Source organism: Anomaloglossus baeobatrachus, chromosome 5, assembly GCF_048569485.1.
Source record: "Anomaloglossus baeobatrachus isolate aAnoBae1 chromosome 5, aAnoBae1.hap1, whole genome shotgun sequence".
Classification (NCBI taxonomy): Eukaryota; Metazoa; Chordata; class Amphibia; order Anura; family Aromobatidae; genus Anomaloglossus; species Anomaloglossus baeobatrachus.
The window spans coordinates 297,491,978-297,509,441 of record NC_134357.1 but is presented as its reverse complement, the minus strand read 5'-3'; the positions used below and the strand labels follow the sequence as shown (position 1 = coordinate 297,509,441).

At 48.0% G+C, this 17,464-nt stretch overlaps 1 protein-coding gene across 1 annotated transcript; it reads left to right on the top strand.

The window, feature by feature from the left end:
* The first annotated feature begins 269 nt into the window (after positions 1–269).
* LOC142312748 (avidin-like) lies at positions 270–9,809 on the top strand. Its single transcript, XM_075351737.1, has 4 exons — positions 270–338; positions 8,303–8,516; positions 8,836–8,950; positions 9,764–9,809. The coding sequence occupies exons 1-4, from the start codon at positions 270–272 to the stop codon at positions 9,807–9,809; spliced, it is 444 nt and encodes a 147-aa protein (XP_075207852.1).
* The last annotated feature ends 7,655 nt before the right edge of the window (positions 9,810–17,464 follow it).

The window sequence follows — 17,464 nt, the reverse complement described above, 5'->3', positions numbered from 1 at the left end:
AAGTGGTGCTTGTGTCTCTATTATACTTTTTCTCTGATTGTTTCACTCCTGGTTTTGGCTACAAATACTGAGGTAAAAACTCACCAAATACACAACGTGTGCACATGGCATTCCTCCCTATAGCCTTTTCATTTGGTGAGTAAAAAAAAAAAAAAAAAACTATCGCTGTTCCTGCTCTTACAGACATGTGTCAATTAATCAATCAGCCTCACTCTTTATAAGGCGGCCCCTGACTATAGCACAAGCTGTGTGCTGGAAGACAAGGTGCAATGATGGTTGGGAGAACACAGGGAGTGATGCTGGCTATTTTTATAGTCACTGGTTACTACAATGCTGTGGTAAGGTTTCCAACTCATTGGAATTGAAAGCTTTATATGCTGAAGGGAAGGAATTACTAATGTTTGGCTGCTTAGTTCACATAGGATGCTAATTAAGTGTTTTAGGGCTGAAATGCAGGTCACACTGCATGGTTTAGATATTTCTATAATTTGTGCAACTGCACAGGGGCCCATGAGGTTGGGGGCCATTTCTACCTCCAGAGTAGGTGGAATTGTGCATTTTTAGTTCGTGAACTGCATAAGTCCCATATAACTGTCACACTGGTGGACACAGACAGAAAAGGACCCATGTGCAAGAATATATGGATGGACCCCTTGTAGATCAAGAATTTTTTTTTTTTTTTTTTTTGCACAATTCCACCTGCTTTGGAGATAGCCCACCAACATATCCACCCCTGTGTATATATATTGGTGAAATGGTTGACTAACTTTTATACAGATAGGACACTAAGTTTATGTATCTCCTTCTGTGTGCAAGATCACTCTCCTGACTTGCAGTAGGCAACCATTGACTTGTAAGGGCCCCAGTGTACCACTGAATACCTGATTTTCATGGAGACCAGATGAGGTTTCTGCAGTTAATTCCATAAAGGAGAGAATTTTCTTGCATATAGTTCTTAGTATTTATCCTAGTGATTTAGCATATTATATGCTTTTGTTAGGGGCCCACTTAAATATTGGGCTGTTAATATGCACTTATGTGGATTCTAAACTAAGGGCATGTGCACACTGCTGCTGTACGTGTTTTGTTTTTTTTTTTTTTGTGCAGTTGGTCACAACTGCATGCAAATCCCTATACCAGTAGAGCCATGACCAGCTGAGGGAGGATTCTCCGGTCATGATGTCTGTGTAACCAAACCCCCTTATCCTCTAAAATTAAACACACGGACTGCATGCGACTTGGTTCAAATGGCCACAGCAGCCTTTTTATTGCCTATTGTTTTACAGACTAGTACCTTAGGGACGCCGTCCAACGGGCGACCCAAAACAACCACATAACGGTAACAATAGACAATAACATTTACAATACCCCCCGGGGTAGGCCCAGTCCACTACTACTACTCCCCCTGTCCCCGGCCGCAACACACCGACCCAGAGACGAGGTGCCAATCACCCACGGATTGACCCCCACACTTTGGCAGAACCCCGTGCCTGCCACATCCCGGAAACCGAGAGCCACCATACCAAGACAATGACTCCCGGTCCAGCCACCAATCACTTCCAAACCTCTGGACCAGACCTACCCCCACCGCTACTGTGACAAAAGGTATCCCAACTACCCAAAAACATCTCCCACATGACAACACAAAGGGAGGGTGGGCGGGGATCGTTCGGCGTCCGGAAACAGAAGAGGAGGTAACTCCTTCCTCTCCCAGCTAACCCTTTCCCTGCTCCTCCTCTTCCTCCCCGGCTAAAACCATCCCCCAAAGCCATATTAGGCATATACCACTGTCCCTATTAACCCATCACTCCCTACCTCCCCCTTGGTCATGTCGCCCCTCCCCCCAAGTGGGTCCGTGGCTTTCTTGACCAGCTGAGGGAGGATTCTCCGGTCATGATGTCTGTGTAACCAAACCCCCTTATCCTCTAAAATTAAACACACGGACTGCATGCGACTTGGTTCAAATGGCCACAGCAGCCTTTTTATTGCCTATTGTTTTACAGACTAGTACCTTAGGGACGCCGTCCAACGGGCGACCCAAAACAACCACATAACGGTAACAATAGACAATAACATTTACAATACCCCCCGGGGTAGGCCCAGTCCACTACTACTACTCCCCCTGTCCCCGGCCGCAACACACCGACCCAGAGACGAGGTGCCAATCACCCACGGATTGACCCCCACACTTTGGCAGAACCCCGTGCCTGCCACATCCCGGAAACCGAGAGCCACCATACCAAGACAATGACTCCCGGTCCAGCCACCAATCACTTCCAAACCTCTGGACCAGACCTACCCCCACCGCCACAGGACAGACCACGTGACACCTTACGTGGCCTGGACCCGCCACACACCAAAAGCACGCTCCACACCATCCTGCAGACCCAACGCCCATAAATCCAGACCGACCTCGTTGAGGTGCACACCATCACCCCTCCGAAATCGCCAATCAGCCGGCTCCAAATCCCTGTGCCGTACCACAATCCCACCATTCCTGGTCACAAACCTAGCCACTACCCTATTCACCTGGGCCCTGGCCTTATTAACCTTCTCCACCGACCGAGCCCCTCTCCATGCCAACCTGGTCACTATGTCAGACCATACGACCAGCAAACCAGGATACCGCTTCCACAACTGCAGTAAATCAATCTTTATGTCTCGGATCAAATCCCGCGACGCCCTGGCACCAAGATCATTACCCCCCACATGCAATACCAGCACATCCGGGGGCCGCTCAACTTTACAATGGAAACGAAATTCCGGGACCACCCTGCCCCACTCCATGCCCCGAACTCCGATCCATCGAACAGTCGCCTGCGCACGATCCAAACCCAGCTGTCGACCATTCGGGCGGACCTCCGCCCGACGGGCACCCCAAAATACGAAGGAGTGCCCCAAGATCCAGATCAGGCACTTCCCTATAACAAATAAAACAAAACGAAAATATCAAAACCAATAACAGCACAACCACCAACACATCAAAAAACACCCCTTTCCTCAAACCTTCCGCACGTAACCAAAGTCCCATGATGCTACAACAACTGCGGTCTCACATACCGCCGAAAACAAGAAGATTCCCATCTACCAATACGCTTTACCACCTCATCTCCAAGCCCCCAACGGGCTGCCTCCGTTGCTGCACCAATTCGGAATGAATGCGACCCGAATTCCTCCGGGCGCTCCCCCGCGTTACGTAGACTTAGCCGCAGCACCGCCACAAACTGAAACCTCGACAAAAACGACCCATTCAAATGCCGCAACAACGGGCCAGGTAAGCCTCCCCTCACGGCCATAAATCTCTCGACTAAACGCACAGGGCACAATTCCTCTCCTGGAACCGCATATAACACCACCAATCTACCACGGCCCAGCTGATCCATTTTTGACCGGCGAATCCGGCACTCCACCTGACTACTGCTCACTTGCACGTCCTCAAACATCAAACCACCACCCGTCACCCTGGACGGGCTCACCAGCTCGCCTATCCGGAACGCCCCATAAAAAGCGAGACCGAAAGCCGTTGTAAATAGAACCGTCTCGTACACAGACTCACAAATGCCGCTCAGGCCACCCACCATCCGTCTCAACAAACCAAACGATACAGGGCGCCTCTTGTCCCTCTCCCGTACGCCACGGCGAAAGCCCCGCAAAGCCTGACGAACCCGAAAATCCTGTGAAACATCACGCTCCCCTCTCATTTTTAACCAAAATGCCACTGCCGACACCCGATGTGCCACAGCCGATGCCGATCGCCCGGCTGAAAAATCCGTACTCACCAATGACAACAAAGCCACCAAGTAATCCACGCTTTCCCCACCAAACATCAGACGCAACAACTCCTCCCATTCAGCCCACACCTTAGCATACCGGCACCAAGTCACCTCGGTCACCGAGTTCCGAATCAAGTCTGAGATCACCGCCTCACCAGATGCCACAAATCCTCGGGGCACTCCACTCCAACTTCGTCCGCCCACGGCAACAGCGCCCGAAACCTGCTGAACTGAAAACGAGACAAAGCATCAGCCACCTCGTTGTCAACACCCGGAACGTGCCTTGCCACTACCTGCACATTCAACTGCAGACATCTCAACACTAAATGCCGCAAATACACCACCACCGGCTCCGACTTAGCAGACAAGTTGTTAATCGCGTGCACCACCGCCTGGTTATCACAATGAAAACACACTTTCCTTCCGGCAAAGTGCGACCCCCATAGCTCCACTGCCACTACAATGGGGAATAGCTCTAACAGAGCCAAATTCCTAACCAAGCCGCTCTCCCGCCACGCCTGTGGCCACTGCCCGACACACCAATGACCTCTGAAGACAGCCCCAAACCCGGCCGACCCCGCCGCATCCGTAAACAGCTGCAACGCCCCGTTAGACGCCACCCTCTCCATCACCAGCGTCCGGCCGTTGAAATGCTGCAAAAATTGATCCCATACTTCCAAATCGTCCCTGATCGCCTTTGTGATCCGCACAAAATGCGCCGGCAACCGTACCCCGGCCGTCGCCGTCGCCAAACGCCTCGCAAACACTCTCCCCATTGGCACAATTCTGCAAGCAAAATTCAATTTTCCAAGCAAAGACTGCACCGCCTTAAGCCGCACCTTCTTCGCCGCTTTTACCCCTGACACTGCGGACCTCAAATCACGGACCTTCTCCGCCGGCAACCTGCATTCCATAGCAATGGTGTCAATTTCAATTCCCAGAAAACACATCACCGGCGCCGGGCCTTCCGTCTTATCCGGCGCCAAAGGAATCCCGAAACTGGCCGCAACTTTTTGCAACGCAAATAGCAAACCCGCACAAACCATCGAACCCGCCGGCCCGACACACAGGAAATCATCCAAGTAATGAATGATGGACGTAAGCCCGGACACGTCCCGAACCACCCACTCAACAAACGAACTAAATGCCTCAAAGTACGAACACGAAATGGAACAGCCCATTGGCAAACAACGATCAACATAATAACTGCCATCCCACCAGCAACCCAACAAATGCTGACTATCTGGATGAACCGGTAACAACCGAAACGCTGCTTCCACATCCGCCTTTGCCATCAATGCACCCCGCCCCGCCGCCCTAACCAGGTCCAACGCCTTATCGAACGACACATAATATACCGCCGACAACTCCGGCGCAATGCCATCATTCACCGATAACCCTTCCGGGTAAGACAAATGATGAATCAGCCGAAATTTATTCCGCTCCTTCTTTGGTACCACCCCCAACGGTGACACCACCAAATTCCCGCACGGCGGGGCGACATAAGGGCCGCCCATCCTGCCCAAAGCCACCTCCCTTTCCAGCTTCTCATCCACCACTTCCGGGTGATCCCGAGCGGAACGCAAATTACGATACGGCGGAACCGATGCATTAACAACCGACGGAATATGAAAACCATCCGAAAAACCAGAACTTAACAACGCCGCCGCCTCCTTGTCCGGATACCTATTTAAAAACGGAACCATCACTTCTACCTTCACCGGCGTCGTCCCTCTTACCAGCCCCATCACCAGCCTTTCCTTTTCCTTTTTTAAAACATTTGGACAAGCTATGTCCCCCCCCACATCCGGAGCATTCATGCTTAAAACGGCACGCCGCTCCAAACCTGCACTGCCCTTCATTGTACTGCCAACACAAACCTTTCTTGAAACTTGCCGGGGACCCGGCCCCCCCCGAACCCCCGGCGCCCCCCCGAAAGGGCTGAGCCGGTGCCGACATCAATCGCATCCATAAGGAAATATCCTTATGGTCCCAACGCATATCTGGCCGCAATGCCTTCCGCTGCCTAAATTGCTCGTCGTAGCGCAGCCACGCCAGTCCGCCATAAACTCGATAAGCCTCCCCTATCGCATCCATGTAGCCGAACAAAGCCGAACAATGCTCCGGCTCCTTCTCCCCGACCACGCTCGCCAAAATCGCAAATGCCTGTAGCCAGTTGGCAAAAGTCCGAGGAATAAGCCTATAACGGCGCTTTTCCTCCTCGTCCTTCTCCTTTTTGGAATCACTCGGCTTAACCCTATCCAAATTAAATTTCTCCAGGGGAAGCAGAGAAAATATCTCCACATATTCCCCTTTCCAAATTTTTTCCCGCACCTCCTTCTTTAAATGGGCCCCCAGCGGGCCCTCAAAACAAACATAAACTTCGCTTTTAGCCCTATCATCTAAGCGCACCACCTCATCCTCCTTCTCCTTTTCCTTCTCCTTTTCCTTCTCCTTTTCCTTCTCCTTCTCCTTTCCCCCCCCCGTCTCACTCCCCCCTTCGCCCCCCCCTCTACTCGCACCCGCTCCGTCACCCCCCGTCGCCGCCGAGGCCCCTAAACCGGCTGCACCCACCCACGCCGCCACCGGCGCCTGGGCCCCCTCCCCCCCCGCTCCCGAAGCCGCCGCCAGCCCCTGCAACAGCCCCAACAATTGACTCCACACTGCGAAACCAGCGGGCGCTGCCGTAGCCGCAGCCGCCCCCCCCCCCGAAGCCCCCCGCCAGCGCAGCCCCTGCCGCCTCCGCGGCCGTCTCACCCGACCGCCGCTCGGCGTCTCCCGAGACCGCCGCCTCGCTGTCCTCCGTCTGTCGTCCATCCGACTCCTCCGAACCGAAAGCCTCTTCCCCCTCCTCGCCGCTGGCCTCATCTTCCATCCGACATCCGGGGGGCGCCGCCGCAGCACCCCCCCCACCACGGCCGCCAGACAGGGCCGCCGCGTGGGCAGAGTCATCCCCGCTCCATCTCTTGCCCCGGGGTGACAACCCAGGAGACCGTCCTGTCCCCCGCGCCGGCACCCCGGGCCTCGACCTCTTGCGCCCGCCCCCCTGCCGACTGCAAGGGGCCTCTGGGCGCGGACGACCAGACGCCCGGCTCCGGATCTCAGCCGTCGTCGCCTCTGGCCCTCCTGGGCTATTGCAGGCCTCCATCCGCCGAGTCCTCCCGCTCCCACGGGAGACTGCCACATCCGGGGGCTGCACAGCGGTACTGAGTGACCCGGCGGTTGCCGCAGGGCTCCCGCCGTCACTCCTTCTCTCAGCCGCACCGGGGTCAGGCACCGCAGACCCCCCCCCGGCGCCGGCCCTACCGCCACGTGCAGCCCCGCGGTCCCCCCGCCGACTGCAGGGGGATCTGCTGGCCTCTCTCCTGCGCCGAGCGCGCTCCCGGCCTGGAGCCGCTGCAGTCTCAGTAACTCCAGCCCGGAGGCCGGGACCGGAAGCAGGCCCCGTGCTGGCCACTCCCACCTCCCGACCGCCGCGGCTGGAACGAAGATTCCTCCCGCCGGCCTCTGCAGCAGCCAGACGCTGCTGCTGCGCTGCACTCTGCGGAGGGTCCCTGGAGGGGCTCTTACATCTCCTCCTCGCCCCCCCCGCGCCCGGGGAATACCTGCGGGGGGGCCGCGACTGGCGCCCGCCGCTGCTGGGGAGACGAGGGGCAAGCGCCGACGGGTTAACCCCGGCAGCCCTGATGTGGGTCTGCACTGCCAGGGGCCCGTGCGCTGCGACCGCTGCCTGAATCAGACGCTGGAGCTCCTGAAGATCTGCCATGGAGGTGCACGTGCAGATCGTTCGGCGTCCGGAAACAGAAGAGGAGGTAACTCCTTCCTCTCCCAGCTAACCCTTTCCCTGCTCCTCCTCTTCCTCCCCGGCTAAAACCATCCCCCAAAGCCATATTAGGCATATACCACTGTCCCTATTAACCCATCACTCCCTACCTCCCCCTTGGTCATGTCGCCCCTCCCCCCAAGTGGGTCCGTGGCTTTCTATGCGAACCCTGACACTTTGTGCACATGTTGAGTGTTTTTGGGTTTTTTTTTCTGCCAAGAGATGTTGAAATCTCTGCAACTAAATACTCAGTTTGTGCACATAGCCTAAGGCTTTGTGCGCACTAGACAGATTTACCCGTGGATTTGCTGCGCAAATTTCTTGAGAAAGGTGTTAAATCTTTCTGCAGACATTTCCCAGCAAAACCTATGGGAAAAAAAATAGCTGTGCACATACTGCGGATTTTTCTCAAGGAACGTTTCTTGAGAAAATCTTCTCGAGAAACTTTCTTGAGAAAATGAGCATGTTCATTATTTCCTGCGGATTACCCCTGGATTTGCACTTATCCATTCAAAAAAATCCGCGGCAAATCTGCGTTTTTGCCGCAAATTTGGTGCGGATTTTTTCCGCAGATGCAAGAATCTTCAGCTCCCAGAATGTCTCAAAGTTTCTTGAGAAACATGACATTTCTAGTGCGCACATAGCCTTAGATTGGGAAACAAGACTTGAACCTGATGTAGTAACCCTGCATGACTTTCTATGCCAGCAGGGGGCTCATTGTAATGTGACTGGAGTCTGGGTGAATACCCTGGGATCAGTTCTGAAGCTATCGGCAGAAGGATACCAGCTTAAAGGCTCCATGCATTCTTCAGTACAGCTCTATCCAGGTGCAGCTGGTGAGCAAATGGCCAGTAAGCTGATTGGGCTCATAAGCCAAGGAGATCAACCAACCTTCACCATGTCCATAAAATGGAAAGAAGGTAAGAGTTCTGTGTAATGTTTGACAATTGTCCCTTTATATACAACAGGTTGTCTGCTGACAGTGCTGACTGATAAAGGCGCATCAGTGATTTCCTCCAACCTTAGCACCTGCAGACTTGTAAATTAATAGTAGTGTCCATCAATGTTATTCACCTAATCTCTAAAACAGTTAGCTGATGCTGTAATTCATGATTGCCAATAGTGAAAAATAAGCTAGATGGCTTGACTTTAAGAAGATGCTAATGCTATGCATTTCTAGAATATATGGATTTCACTTGTGTGCTTCTCTAACTGTTAAGTGTTAACCTGTTTCTGCAGGCTCAGTCACTGCTTGGGTTGGCCAGTGTTTCCAGATGTCAGATTGCCCAGTCTTGAAAACAATGTGGTTGTTGCGATCAAAGGCCACTGCAGAAGATAACTGGAAGGCAACGAGGTAAGAGGCACGGTCTGTAGCAAGATGTTCATATAATGCCTACATGATTTCTAAACCTTTTGTAGAGCTGCATATCTGAAGGGAAACTGCAGTGTCCATTTGTCTATAGGCTTTTCAGTTCTGGAGGTCAAATCAGGTGAGATGGTTAGAGGGGTAGTCTAGGTTTGGCATCCACAGTTCCTGCAGTTATGATTGCCTGGTGTCCGTGATGTGATTATAAATATGCAAACTTGGAGCCACAATCTGACTAGACATGGCAACTCTCACGAAATTGAGCAAGGCCACTCACTTAGTTAAAATGGGGCCTGGAGTATGCATGGCCACCCGGTGTCGTCATATCCTGACTGTGGATTTAAGCCTACAGTTATATAGTGGCTACAGGTCTTTGACAGGTACTCCCCTTCAAGGAATACCTGTCAACAGTTCAAGTAGCCTGTTTTGTGGGGTTTTTAATGCTGTGCACCTGGACTATAGCACAGTTTTTGGTTTTTTTTTATTTGCCATACTGTACCAGACATGACTGTTTTAGCATTAACTTTAATGGTCTATAACAAGGAGGCATTGCTGCTGAGATTCTGCATCACCCTGTGAGCAACAGTCTTTTTGTAAGACTATAAAATTGGCAATAAATTAAACAAAAAATCCCCATTAATGCAATAGGAATACCTTAAGGGAATCTGCCCATGGGATCAACCCTCTAAGTAATCTGTATAGGTGTGTTGGTAATAGAAAGTTATTTTGTGGTCCTTTCCATCTCAAGTTTTAATCTGACAGTGAGACTCCAAAATTCTAACTTTTTTTTTTTCTCTGCAGGATTGGTGAAGATGTGTTTCATCCACAGAAATGTATTGTAGTTTAAACCAATAAACATTCCTCAGACCATGGTTCTCTTGACTTTCTTTTTTTTTTCTCTTCTTCCTTCTCCTTACTCCCAATCATCCTACATATACAATATCAAGGTTTGTCAGCCTGTCTATGGGGACCTGAACATTGTGCTGTAATATAGTGGTAGAAAGGGGTTAGGAGGGGGTCTGGAGCAGGAGTGTTAGACTTGGAGTCTCCCACATGGCTGTAAGACTTCTGTGTCCACTCATTAACCCTCATACATAGTCACTGCTTTCCTTGCCCAGCATCTGTGATTGGTTGCAGTCAGACAGCTCCCACACCCTGAGACAGCATTGTGATTGGTTGGAATTAGTCTACATCCCTATAGTAACTTTTTTATCACATTGTGATATAAAGCATACAGCTACAGGCACTGGTGTGGTGGCAATTGGGGTAACATAAGGGATTATTGACGGCTCACAGCTGCCTCTAAGCCATAGACTAGTGAAAATGGAAGGCATCATGCACAAAATCTGCATCTTCTGGCAAACACTTATCAATGGAATATTGATGCAGTTTGGGGGGGGGGGGTGTTCTCCCCAGAAGATCTGGTGTGGAAATTTATACACCAAATCTGCATCTTCTGGCAAAGAACACATCAACTGTACTGTGGTTAAGATGTGGTTTTTTTGGCCTGAATGAGAAGTTTACCTGTAGTCAGTTAGGGTAAAAGTTGCATGTTCCCATAGAACTGTAGATAAACTGAGTGACATCACCATTCACAGCTGTGGCTCAGTTTCTGCCTGAAGCCAGGGCATGGTCATGTTTTCTAATATACCATGTATAGTTTCACAGGGGCTTTTCAAGAGCGTTGGCATCTGTCATGGCAAGTGGGGAAAAACCTGCCATAAACCCAACAAATATCATATATGCTACTCACAAAGTTAGGGATATTTTGGATTTCAGGTGAAATTTTAAAAAAAAAAAAAAAAAACCTTTAAGTTTATAATACAGTGATATTTTATCCTAAAAGTAAAACTTTTAAGTAGAAGTATATAATGAGTTCCAAACAAGTTGTGAGTTTCCCCACCCTAAAGTCAATATGTTTAACTTGAGTATTAATGACAACTTGTCAACATCTCATACTGTTCAAAGGTGGAGTTAGTTTCTGCTATGGCATGGCACACTACTCTTCTTGAAGACTTGCTCTCGGGTTCTTTAGGTTCTGCTGGGGTGCAGAATTTCAGGAACTCATCTGCTCACAGTTTTACTATGGGATTCAAGTCTGGAGAAAGTGTAGGACATTTCATTTTAGGTTCCCCAGTCTCCAGTAGCTGCTTCCTAATGTTATCTCAATGAGCTGGAGTATTGTCACCCATGAAGATGAAATTAGGTTTGGGTTATTCATGTAAAGGTTTAACCAGATCATTCAAGTAGCAGGGGCTTTTTATACTAGTCACGTAGTGTAGGACAGGTCTTTAGTGATTAAATCTACCTGCTCACACCAAAGGCATGTATGGTGACAACAGTGGCTGATGCATAGTGATCTCCTTGATGGCTGGTGATAGCCACCAACTATCAATTTCTGCTCAGCTTGAATCAACTTCTATCAGTGAACAGCAGTGAGGCCCTTTGGGTTCCTCATCCAGTAAGTTGATGTCTGGTGGTGTGGTCCGGTACCATTGCAGGTTGTCTAGCAAGCAGAACACACTTGTGGTGCCCCTGAGGCCTCAGCTGCCATAGTGTACAGCATTTGATTTAGGATGCTGTACTGATCCAGGGAAGAGGGGGGATTACTGCTGGTGTTTGGAGCTTTACACGACATCTTGTTCACATATCAAGTTACACAAGCAGAAAACCAGGTGATGTTACACATACTAGTGCAGAGGTGGTCTCCATAGCAACGAATTATCTGGGCAGAGTGTAATTCCAAGGGTGGGGGCACTGAGTGAATAAGTGACTGAGCACAGTCAAGGTCAGAGTAGTCTGAGGGATACAACAGTCTGGGCCAATGAAGGAGACAGGTCGTTGAGACGTGTGCCAGATGGCTCCCCTCAGAAGGGCCGACTGGAATTAGTGAGCTATTCCAGGGGAAAGGAGAGAGTGTACCAGAACACCATGGACTAGTAGAAGCTGGCAGACTGGGAGTAACAGACTATTAGATGAGCCGGTGAGACTGAGGAGGACATGGCATCTGAGGGGAAGCTGAACTGCTCCCTTGGAGGCTGGCGTAGTCAGGTTGCAGAGTCCTAGGATGGATCATACTTCATGTTGCTTCATCAGATTCAGCAGGGTCATGGGTAGACTAGATAGTTCCCAGGCTAACCATTTTGAATGGGACACAACGTGGCACTGAAGTTTCCAAGTCGCTTCATGCCACAGAGATTCACATTACACTACGAGCGCAGAGGAGAAAGGTCTTACATGTTCAAGGACAGCGGTGGTTGCTCCTTGCTTACCTGGGATCGGCTGGGGCCTAGCATGGCGGTGACCGGTACCCTGAGGGCAGCCTTCTAAAGAACTAAGTAAAAGTTATGGACCTGCAGTCGCTGCCTCGGCCTGTTATTACTGGCGCAGTGGCCCTGCGTTTCGGCGCTACCGACCTCCTCAGCGGTTGCTCCACCTGTGGGGGATCTGGATTACCTGAGCTGTGTGAACACCAGCCCCGGAGGAGAGCAACATCTCGCAGTGACAGCTGATATCTGGCCGCACACCACGGGTGGCACTGCAAAGCATCACCCATCCAACACCGCTCCAGGGAGAGGAACAGTCACAGGGAGGGTCTGCGGCGGCGCTGAGACCCCTGTCACCATCGCAACTGGTGACACTCTTCCCAGGGACCCTTCACCCTCCTTCAACTCCCCCTTTTACACTGGACACCCTTGCACCTGTCTTTAAGTGTAGCCGACGGGGTCACGGAGCCGGGTCACCCCACGAAACCACTGGCCCGGTGACAAGTAACCCCTTAGACCCCGTGGGGTGCTGCACACAGATTTAATTGGTTTGAAATTATTTGACATGACACTTGGGTGTGTCTTACCTCCTTATGGCTATGTGCGCTCTTTGCGTTGTTAGTTGCATTTCAAAACGCATCCTCCTGCAGAAATTCTTTGTCAAATTTGGTTTTGACCACAAAAATGCTAAAAATACGCTTGCGTTTTTGCCGCATTTTTACCGCGATTTACATGATTTTTCATTGCTTAAAGTCAGATGCGTTTTGAATACAAATACACTACTAAATAAAGTTTAAACAATCAGACACTATGAAAAAAATGATTACAAATATCATGATTAAAATCATATACAAATTAGCTAATTTTATTAAAATAACTGTGTTCTAATATTTATGCATAAAATTACGTTAATTTATTGATTTTCATTAATTTAATTGTCGGACTGTGTGTGCGTGTAATGGGACATATCATGCCCTTAATATAATGTCAAAAACGCATGCTTTTATTTTGTCAAAAAAGCATGTAAAATGCTAGGATTTTGATGTAGAATGCGTTTTGAAACTTCTCATTGACTCTGTTAGCAAAACGCTGTCAAAGTGGCAAAAACAATTGACATGTTGCGCCTTAAACGCAAAGCTTTTGACAAATTTTCAGCATCAAAAACGCTGCGTTTTTAACAGCATTGTGCGCACAAGAAAGCCCTATTTCCCGTAGACTTTGCTTGAAATTCAAAACGCATGCATTTTTGCATTAAAATGCTGCAGTTGAAAACACGGCGGAAATGCATGGAAAAAAAGTGCGCGCACAGCCTTAGGGTATGTGCGCACGTTGCTTTTTACCTGCTTTTTACCTGCTTTTTTGCTGCTTTTTCTTCTGCGCTGTTTAATGCCAAAATGGATGTGTTCTTCTATTCAAGCAAAGTCTATGGGAATTTGGGTTTCTTGTTCACACTATGTTGTTCAAAATGCTGCCTTTTTGTGGCAGAACTTTGGTCAAAAACTCAGCTTTTCAAAGAAGCAACATGTCAATTGTTTTTGCCATTTGGGTTTTGCACTGCAAAGCTGAGTTTTTGACCAAAGTTCTGCCACAAAAAGGCAGCATTTTGAACAACATAGTGTGAACAAGAAACCCAAATTCCCATAGACTTTGCTTGAATAGAAGAACACATCCATTTTGGCATTAAACAGCGCAGAAGAAAAAGCAGCAAAAAAGCAGGTAAAAAGCAGGTAAAAAGCAACGTGCGCACATACCCTGAGGCTACGTGTCCACGTTGCTTTTTACCTGCTTTTTTGCTGCTTTTTCAACTGCAGCGTTTAATGCCAAAATGGTTGTGTTCTGCTTTTCAAGCAAAGTCTATGGGAATTTGGGTTTCTTGTTCACACTATGCTGTTCAAAATGCTGCCTTTTTGTGGCAGAAATGTGGGCAAAAACTCTGCTTTTCAAAGAAGCAACATGTCAATTGTTTTGCCATTTGAGTTTTGCACTGCAAAGCAGAGTTTTTGCCCAAATTTCTACCACAAAAAGGCAGCATTTTGAACAGCATAGTGCTGACAAAAAAAAACCAAATTCCCATAGACTCTGCTTGAAAAGCAGAACACATCCATTTTGGCATTAAACGCTGCAGTTGAAAAAGCAGCGAAAAAGCAGGTAAAAAGCAACGTGGACACATAGCCTTAATGTTCCTGAAGTTGTGTGGCTTTCATCATTTGGTTCCAAAGGACATTGTTCGCAATGAATCAATCATCAGTGTGGGGTGTAGGATGCATGTCCACGATCAGTGTTTGCAGCGTTTTGGAAGCAGCATACTTCAGTTGTGTCCAAAACCCTGCGTTGTACAGTACAAGAACAGTGGATGGGATTTCTAGAAATTCCGTGCTCACTGTGCTTGTTTTTTCCACAGCAAACACTGACCTGCGGTGCATCTTTCCAGACCACAACATGTCAATTGTTTGCTGCGGATTCGCATGCGTCCTCCATAGGGAGAACACAAGTAAGAGACCGCAGCGCATGGAACCCTGATCGTGGGTACAAGCAGCTGCGGTCTCCTACACAGGAGACTCGCAGACCTACAGGTCAGGACCCGCTGCGTTCAGGATGCAGTGAATCCTAATCGTGGGCACATACCCTTAAAGTTGTGTCAATGGTTAAAATAGAAATAACAGCTCTCAGAATGCAGTAACACTTATTGTGTAAAAAGTAGTAAAACCTCTAAAATCTAGTATTAACTAACAACCTGCAGAATACAGTTTAGATGTCATTTATACTGTATAAGGAACAATGTAAAAAAAAAAAAATCCCTTACGCCTCCTCCAACCCCCCAAAACATAAAATTGCTAAGCAAATGATGTACCCAAAAATGGGGCTGTTAAAGTATACAATTGCCATTGTGCTCCATGGATACCACATCCTGCAGCTATTTTTTGCTAATGGCATGAATGGATGGGTGGCATATTGCAGCTTTGTAAATTTTGGAAATGTTGCCCAACTGAATGATTAAAGGTCTGGGGAATAACTGAACCCCATGCCGGTCGTTGATTTGCTTTTTTTTTTTCTTTCTTTTTACTGTAGAAAAATAAGTACGGTAAAATGACTAAATAGAGTTCTTAAAGTAAATTAATCTTCCATTTATATCACATAATCCCCGGAGAAGAGATTAGTCTTCTTGTTCAACTTGACCTCTGCGGATTGGTTATACAAGGGTTATGCAGTCCTCACACTGACTTGGTTAATTAGTGAGGGAACATGAGATTCTTCTGGTCGTTTACAGGACAAAAAGGCCCTGACTAATTTATGAGCGGTGTTTTCAACGCTTGTCATTTTGTTTAACTCATTTATCTGCCAAGATCACATTTCTGTGGCAAAGAAACTTACCTGCCTGAGTAAAACACACTGTCACTCGCTTCACTGAAGGCAAGGAGATCTCTTCATAGATACCATATGTATATTACAGCTGTTACTTGTGGATGTTTGAGTATTTTTACATCGGACTTTTTTGCAATGCTATCAAATGTGCTTTTGCAACAAATTGACTTTTTTGTAAAAAAAAATTGTTATTCATTTGAAAAAGGCATCTCAAAATCATGAAACATTCATGGACATCTATGAACAAATAGTAAGGAGAGAAACAATACTCCCATTATAATAGAGACAGTTTAACAACTGTCTCTATTATTCGCACTGAATATCCAAATCCAAATATTAGATGACTTTCACATTAACAGTTCTATGCTAAATTTGCAGAGCCCTATACAAAAAAACACATTATTAGACAAATAGAAAAAGCAAAAAAAAAAAAAAAAAGAAAGAAAAACGGAAGGGAACGTGTAGATAGAGAGGTAGAGGTTGTTTTACAAGCAAGAGTATTAGGCCTAAGATACGTCATGAAAATCGGTGTGAGTGAAGTGCGATAAAAAAAAATCGCATTCCACTCTGACCAATATTAGCCTGTGTGTCAGCACCCATGAGTGATTATTTTCTCAGCCCTAATCGGACCGAGAAAACAATCGCAGCATGCTGCGACTGTAATGAGATCATTGTTTCTCCCATTCAAGTTTATGGGGCTAGAAAAAAATTGCTCTGCACTCGCGGTACACCGGTGTACCGCGAGTGCAGGGCGAGAATGACAATAGCCGGCAACGGAGGAGAGAGGGAGATAAATCCCTCCCTCCCCTCTGCAGCGCCGGCCCGCCCCTCCTCAGTGCCGGCTTGCCCCCCACAGCAGAGGTCCGCTCGCACGATTGGACCTTAGTCGCAGGGACACTCGCATGGCACTCGGCACTGCTGTACTGGCAACGTGAGCCGAGTGTCATACGAGGGGATCGTAGTAATCCCCGTGTGGCCCCAGCCTTACAGCAAGTCCAACTGTATAGAGAAAGAATAAACATCCAAGAGAGTCTTGCTCTTTTATTATATTACTAGCTGTACCTTGCCATGCTTCGCTGTGGCACATGCTTGTTTAACGGATAAGAAATGAAACAGAAAATACGTTACCAGCAAGAGTTTAATTTGTCAACACTGGTGGGTATACAATATTTTTGGTTTTACCATCGGCTGCGCAGATAAAAAGATTGTTTGGTTTGCCAACCCTAGAGCATGCAACATACAATTGTCCATGGCTGAAGCAATCCGTATGTGAATATAGACCACACAATTCTAAAGATTGATCCTGAGCTTTGTTGATAGTAATTGCAAACGCCAATCGAACAGGGAATTGCACTCTCTTGAATTGAAACGGTATATCGGATGGAATAATGGGAATTCGAGGAATGAGAACATCTTCACCTTTGTAAGGTTCCGTCAAAATCGTTGCTTCTATTATGTTGCTCATCAATTTTTTTCCTGCAAGCCGCGTGGCAGTGCAGAGTTTTGGCTGATTAATATTTCATATCATAATAATGGGCACTCCGATTTTCAATGTTTTCAAATATTTTTGTTAATCATCTGTAACAAGTTTTCGCCTCCCTCCCAGCATATAACATTTTTGCCATTCCAGTCACAGAAACAAAATCTGTGATGCAACAGTCACCTCACTCCCAACATATCCCATTTTTTCCATTACAGTGACAGACACAAAATCTGTGACGGGACGGTAATGTTTTGGACAATCATCTGTCAATTGAGTGAGTGAGAAAATGACAGTTAATTTGCATGTCTATACTGTTGGCGTTGTTTCGCCTCGGTTCCAATCATAGAGTGTTAATCATAGTTTTTAGTCTACCGTGAACAGTTGAAATTT